At 32.7% G+C, this 7,622-nt stretch overlaps 1 protein-coding gene across 1 annotated transcript; it reads right to left on the reverse strand.

Annotated features, from left to right (window-relative positions):
• Positions 1-5,285: 5,285 nt before the first annotated feature.
• LOC130804453 (40S ribosomal protein S15a-1) lies at positions 5,286-7,505 on the reverse strand. The gene is made up of 4 exons (XM_057668886.1): positions 7,356-7,505; positions 6,217-6,364; positions 5,949-6,109; positions 5,286-5,595 (listed from the first exon to the last, which is right to left on the reverse strand). Exons 2-4 carry the CDS (start codon positions 6,347-6,349, stop codon positions 5,497-5,499), a joined length of 393 nt encoding a protein of 130 aa, XP_057524869.1. The 5' UTR covers positions 6,350-6,364; positions 7,356-7,505; the 3' UTR covers positions 5,286-5,496.
• Positions 7,506-7,622: the final 117 nt, after the last annotated feature.

A 7,622-nucleotide genomic window follows, 5' to 3' on the forward strand; every position in this document is an offset into this window, starting at 1 on the left:
AGGGCACATAAAATGGAGTAAATGAAAACAAAGAAAAGGGAAGCAAGAAAGATGAGAGTAAAGGTATCTAAAAGGATCGACCAGTAAGTCAAAAACCTGTTTATTACCTGTTAAAATAGTACTTTCCATTGATAATTTCTTCAGAGTTTTTCTCTTAATTAGGCATTTGCAAGACCAATAAAAAGCAGATACAAGACCTTAAAAGAAGTAGAACCGAAATCAGAGAAGTGCTCTGGAAATACCAAATCTTATATCTTGCAGAAGAAATTAAAAGTGCTTAAGAGGTGAGCAGAATTCACAATGCAGTAATTCTATCATAATAAGAATCGGTTTATAAGTGTAAGTGTGTAACACTGGATTTATCTATAGGGACGTCGTATCTGGTGTAAAATCTTGGGGACTTGAGGCAACGGAGAAAACTGAATCAATTTTATCAAAACGAAAGGAACCTAGGAAACAAGGAAAAAATGTTGCTGATTCAAGGAACAAAGCTTCAGTAGCTCAGAAATGAGCAGCACAAGGAAAAATTGTAACTATCTCAAGTTCCTGAGACTAAAGATGCTGGGAGTAAACATGTCAATCTATGATTTTTTTTTTTTAATTTTTTTTTTTGAATATATGACATTCTTATCAAATATTACTAGTTTGTATAGTGAACCTTGATGTGATTGTAATGTGAATCTTTGATGTTATCTTAATAGAAAGGAAAATATTTTTCCTCAATTAGTTTTATAAGTTCTATCAAAGCATGATCAAACATGTCATTCGATGAAAAGAGGGTCAAGATATTTGGTTTGGAAATAAGGCTTTAGTGGCATTTTTGAAAGTTATAGTGGAATAAGATCAAATGCCACTATTAGCTTTCGCAACATGGGATCTAGTGACATTTTTCTAAATGTACATTTGTCTAAATGTCGCGACAACCTTTAGTGGCATTTACAAATGCCACTAAAGTGTAGGTTTGTTGTAGTGTACTCTCAAACATTCATTGATCTTCAAGCAATATTTATGAAGAGCGAATTGCATTTATAATCTTCAATAATAAATAAATAGATGAAACATTTATTCTATAAGACGAAAGAAATTTATTTAGATTACTTAGGCCTCCGTCACAAACAAGCTCTAATATAACTCTCAAAGCTAAGAGTCAAAACATTTGAAACTCTCACTGTCTTGGGGGTCGAAAAAGGTCCCCAAAAACCATTTCAAGCCCTCGTAACCTTTGTTGCTTTTGCAGAAAGTAGGCATTAAGGTGATCTTATTGCAAGATTAGCTAGGCAACAAGACGAACCCCCAATCCAGCATTATCTTTCTTATGACAAACTCTCAGCTAATTCTGACTTAGCTCAAATTAATTGCGTCCAGTTCACAACAGGATCATAAACTCAAAACTTTATTTGAACAAGTGGTACATACTCTAACTATGACAAAGACCATATTCTCAACATGCTTTGTAAACTTAAAACCCTCTTATCTCTTAAATAATATTTCTTATTTGTGTTTTGTCACATTTTTTAAACCGATAGTTTATTCGAGGCCCGTCAAATAGGTCGAGTTAGGTTCGAGCTATATATCTCGTTTAACTCTAGTCATTGAATAATTGAAACTTTGATGAATAACTAATCGATTTTATTTCTTTAAGTTATTCTTTTCGCCTTCTGGTCTATTAATAACAAAACGGATTTTTCCAATGTATAAAATAAAAATTCCAATGGTTTTTGCTACTATAACCTTCCCAACCACTATTTTTGTTATTTTTCTTTTTTTCGACATTTCGTCTTGAAACGAGACAAAAAAAATTTATTAATGTATCAAAAAAGTAAATAAAAAAATGTGAATTCAAGTTAAATATAAATGATTAAAGAAATAGTAGATTCCTTCGTTTCTATGGTTACTTTTAAAACGGTGAGGTCCTCTCTATACACCGGAGCCCATTTCCTTCATTTCCGGAATCTTGGTGATAACTTGTACAGTTCAGATTATATATTAATGGATTCGAAATTCGTTGACTTGAACTTAACCCGTTTACTTATTTAGTCGAAAATCACAAGACATGATTTATAACAGATCGTATCAACTTAATTTCGGCCCACTTTACCTGTTTAGAATTTTTTATTTTTTTTTAAAGATTTTTAATGTTGACAACATCTTAATCAAAGGCTAACTTCATATAAAGATTTTTAAGATTTTTTTTAAGATACATCTCTGGGTGAGACCGTCTCATACAAAAATGTGTTAGCAAATTGGTTGAATAATCCGTGTATGACCATTCAATTAACATCAATAAGATGCTTAAATTTTTTAAATTATATTTTACACAAATAAATTTCATTCCATCATGATAGAATCACATAGTAATTAAGTACATGATCAACAATAAAACAGACTCAAAAACAAGCAAACCCAAGATTATGAGAGGAATATCAACATTTTACATATTGACATCCAATTTGACGAAATTGCAATATAAGCTTGAAATTGCATTATTCATTAATCTAGATATGAACAAACCGCCCATTCGTACGTACGATCGAGTAGAGGTAGGTTTAACTGCATGAGCCACTTGTTTGTTCGCTTCAGCGATTATATTTGCAAGAGGGTGAAACTGGTTTAGACCATTGCCCGATATGCTCATTATCGTAGCAAACAACACAATAAGCATCACTAAAACTTTTCCATCCCATTTCTTAACAGAGATCAAGTATGCCATGATTTACTATTTTTAGAGTAATTATAGTTATTCTTTTGATTTGTTCCTTAGATTGATCATTCCTTGCATTAATAATCAATTAAAAGGACTTTTAATTAAAGCTAGTGATAAGGTTAGTATTGGGATTACATCTATGTATTTCAATATATGTTCCATATCTTTTTAGTACTAAATATATCTCGTTCATAAAAATTATGATCAGTCTCTGAAGATTGATGGAAACAATAATCTATATATATATAAAAGGAATGCGGTCAAAGAGTCTCTCAACTCAAAAAAATGCCGAAACAGATTTCAAAATATATACTGTTGACTTAAAATTATTATTTTTATTAGTATGCATACTCTTTCTAATAAACTTTCTCTTAAATCACGTTTACCATGCCTCCATGTCTTTTCCCTAGATAGTTAGTGCCTAGTAGTAGTGTAGTACCTACTTGGTTTTTATTAAGCTCTACACCATTTTTTCCTTAAATTAAATCTCAATTTCTATGTCTACTCTGGTAGTGGTATCGTTAATTATGGCCTAGTTGCTAAAGTGGTAGTTAATTGTTTATTAATATAGTAGAGAGTCAGAATCATATCTTGTGTCATTTAGAGTAAATATTACTTTTTACATGTAAAGTCCTGAGTTTGATTATTACCTAACCCTTTTCTTTCATTGTTGAAAGATATAGAACTAGTAATTTAAGACATATTCTTTGTACTGTTAAATTTAATGGGACAAAACAAATACTAATTAGTCCAAGTGCTTTAAACATACGGAGTAAGAACGAAACCATATAAAGCAACTCAAAACGAGTTGAAGGCTTGAAGCACATCCAAGTGATGCTAACTGGAGCATTGGTGGTGCTAATTTCTTCTAATAAAGTGGAGAGTCAATTAGTCAAGTGATGATTGTCATTGTTCACTATTTTAACTGTGTGCTTTCCAATGATAGACAAATTCTTATTTATTCTAAGTTAGGTTTAATTAAACTTGCAAGATGCTTAATTAAACCTAATATACAAATCACACTATAAAACTTAGGTTAGTTATATTGCTCGTGATTCATATACTTAATATTCACATTTTCTAAATACAAATTCTTATGAAAGACCATCTCTATTTTTCTGGCCCAAAAAAATATAGATTGAGTTTCTGGGTAGGCATTAAGAATATTGTAAGTAGACATTTAAAATATTATAAGTCCTTAAGTAATTACTCGATGGACATTGAGTATATTGTAAGTAGGTATTAAGGATATGGTAAGTAGGCTAGTAGGGGCTAAGTTTTTCGGTAAACATTAAGAATATTATAAATGGGCATTTACAGTCCGTTTGGTTAGTGGTACTAAATGGTGGTAATGAGAATGATTTATAGTGTAAAGTTTTATCAAAAGTTCCATATCATTCCCATGATAATGAAACTTTGATCACAAAAAGTTTTTTTATTTACAAATTTCCATTAGCACCTAATACCACCTCTCCCAAGAGATAATTACACTAGTTTTTCATTCCCATTACCACCGTTTATTACCACCTACCATACGGGCCGTTAAAGTACTTTTTCGGTAGGCATTAAGTGTATTGTAAGTAGACATTAAGGATAATGTAAGTAGGTATTAAGAATACAGTAAAGGGACATTATGATTTAATGGGCTAGGCCTAAGAGACGTCTCTCAAAGAGACGTTCTCTCAGAAACCGACTATTTTCTCTTGAGTATATTCCTCTACATAATAATTACATTTATCATGTAAAATGTGATTTATCATTTTTCAAGGTTAAATTTATGTGTTATGGCCATTAGAAGGAAATTTAGGGAGTCTCACGGAAGATAATGGAAGATGTTTGTTAGTTGTACTTCAATAAGCGGCAAATAAATTTGACGTTAAATGGATAAATTTTTATCATGGCAAAATGAACGATTGCTATGTTAATTGCAAGAAGCCATATTGAAAGGTTAATAAACAAGATCAATTCCATCTCGGATGATTGATGATTGGATTCCAATCGACTTGGTTCAAATTTTGTTTCAAGTTGATTCGATTAGTTATATATAACCAAAAAATCAGTCTATTCTTCGGGTTTGATAGTTTTTCAACCAAAACAAGTTTGGTTTTTAAAACTGTTTGATCGATTGAGCTATGGGTCGAAATAACTACAAAAATCAGTCCATGCGGGTTAGTCTAGTCAGGCTCGATTCGAAAACATTTACTAGAGGGTAGAGACTGATTGCTACTTACAAAGTCTGGTAATTCACATTGTTGTCAATTTAGTGGCATCATAACAAAACTACAAGATTCCACATCTTCAAAGACTATAGGCAACTGATTCTATCCTTAACGAAAATAAGGCACTTGATGACTTCTTGCAAGATTTCAGTTGGGGAAACTTTCAACTGGATTCAATGATTCATCAGCTTCTCTCGCAGAAATAACTCGATAACAATGTAATGAGGACATAAACATAGCATATATTCACAGTTCTTTTCATCTCACCGTTTCTCGCTAAAATCTCGAACATCACAAAAATGGAACGGATACACCCTTGCGGGGCGGACAAGCAAATAAAAAATAAAAAAGTAACTCAGGCGTTAAGAACAAATTCGTTAAGTAAGAACTTCAAATCCAACCATAAAAAGAACACATGAATGCAAAATTGAGACTAGTTCCTACATTAACAAGGGCCCTCAAATTGAAACCAAACCAGGGCCTTGATTCCTTTTGTTCCACAGTACATTACGAAATAACTCACAATTTTGATCTATAGCGTAAAACATCGCAGCATACTCAAGAAATGACTTCCTAATAGAAAAACCCAAGTACTTTGCCTCCAACATTCTTTCTTCTTGCCTCCTCGTGATCCATGATACCAGCAGATGTAGTCAACACAATGTATCCAAACTGAAACCAACCAAGCGACATTGCTGACGGTTAGACAACTCAAGCTCAATATGAAAACAGTCACATTGAATTGAACATAGGTATGGCAGAGATGTACATTCAATTGTTTAGGTTGGATCAATTTGAGTCATGTGCCATAAATATCTAACCAATCTTATTTGAGTTTTATATACAAGTTATTTGGAGTAGACTCGAGTCATACTATTTTAGTTTATCGGGTGAGGTCTAGTTGTCAAATCCATGGATTAGAACCACAGAAACCATAATACAATGCAAATGATGAAGAACTCACAAAATAAAAGCCACCACTCTGTAAGTATAAAGAAGCATTCATATAGGTCACTTTAGCTAACCTGTCTAGATGGAAGAAGTCTAGCAGTCCAAGACTCAATCTCCTTGACACCAACGTCAAAACGAGGACTGATGACACCACATTTGTTCAGCCTTCCATTCAATTCAACAACAATCTTTCCAGAACGGTGGTCATCAACATACTCGAACTCACCGATGTAACCTGAAATATAAACAAAATAGTAGTTAGCAACATAACAATCACCATGAGCTTGTCCATTTAAGCAGGCACTCAAGAGTAGATCAAACAAGTTTGGCAAAGACCCATACCATGCTTTTGCATGACAAGTAGAAACTTGATGATGACTTTGGATGAAGGCCTAATCAGAACTTGGCGCTTCCCTCGCTTCTCAGCATTGTACATTGTCTTGAGAGCATCATTCAGCACACTAATCCTCACCATTGTTACTCACTTGGGCTGCATACCATGAGACAAAATTTTAGCAATACAATAGGAATGTTCATTGGAATTGAATGGCTAGAAAAAACAGGACTTCAGGTGAGAAGAACACCGGAAATTTTCACATCAACATTACAAATTAAAATTTAGTTGAGGGTTAGAAAGATGTTATTTGAGCGATTCTGTAATGTTGACTGTGAAACCCACAACTACTGTGATTTAAAAGTAGAGTTCATATAATTTGTTGGTCACATAATCATGTATACTACATTTTCACTATTTTTTAGGGGGGTTTGTAGCCAGCCTTCACGCACTGATAGCTCACTGATAGCTATGCCCCTAAATGAACATTCACATGCATTCCTAAAATCATTGTAATTCAACCAACAAACTCGAGATAAAAGTCATTCCCAGACAGTTGTATACGTCTTTTAACTAATCAAAACTTAATCTAAGTACACATAATCTATGTTGCAAGAAAAAGTCAAAAATCATCCTTCAATTAAAAATTGTTATGCATACAAGTAACCTTTACAATTACACTATAAGATAAAATCTAAACCAAAGAGATGAAAATATCACGAGTCACGACTATAATTAAATGCTGCAGATGTTTTCTCCCAACAAAAACCAAAACTTTCAACAAAAAAACCCTAATTTACAAATATTGAATTTTTAAACTGAAAAAAATTATAAAATGCATCCGAATAATGAAAGATTAAATGGGAAACTTGAATTTCTGATTACATATCAATTTCGAGGTTAACTAGATAAATCTCGATAAACATCGAGTAAAATTCAGCACTACATTGTTTTACAAATCACACAAATGAATCAATTAAATTTCATACTCGCAAAATATTATCCAACAACAACAAAATCAACCTAACAAAAAGAAAAATTAAATCAACAATCACGTAAAACGAAAGAACAAATCAGGTAAACGAATCTGTTGAATGTTGAAAGCAAATTGCTAAGCAAAATGAAGAACAATGAAGAAGAACCGAACCGTAACGAGAAGATAGAGATCGTCGGGAGCGCCTCCGAGTACAAAAATGCAGGAGAGAGAAATTTTGATAAATGGGAAGTGTAAAGAGGGTTTTATGAGGGCACTGAAACGAGAAAACCCTAATGTAAATGGGTCTTGTTTATCCTTTCAGAAGCCCATTACATTTCTAGGCCGATTCAACTATATTAAGCTTGCATGGGCTGTGGTCGTATGTAATCACAAATTATTGTATGAGATGATTTCATCGAGAGATTCATTTTATATATA

This window comes from Amaranthus tricolor, chromosome 17 (genome assembly GCF_026212465.1).
Source record: "Amaranthus tricolor cultivar Red isolate AtriRed21 chromosome 17, ASM2621246v1, whole genome shotgun sequence".
In the NCBI taxonomy this organism is placed as follows: Eukaryota; Viridiplantae; Streptophyta; class Magnoliopsida; order Caryophyllales; family Amaranthaceae; genus Amaranthus; species Amaranthus tricolor.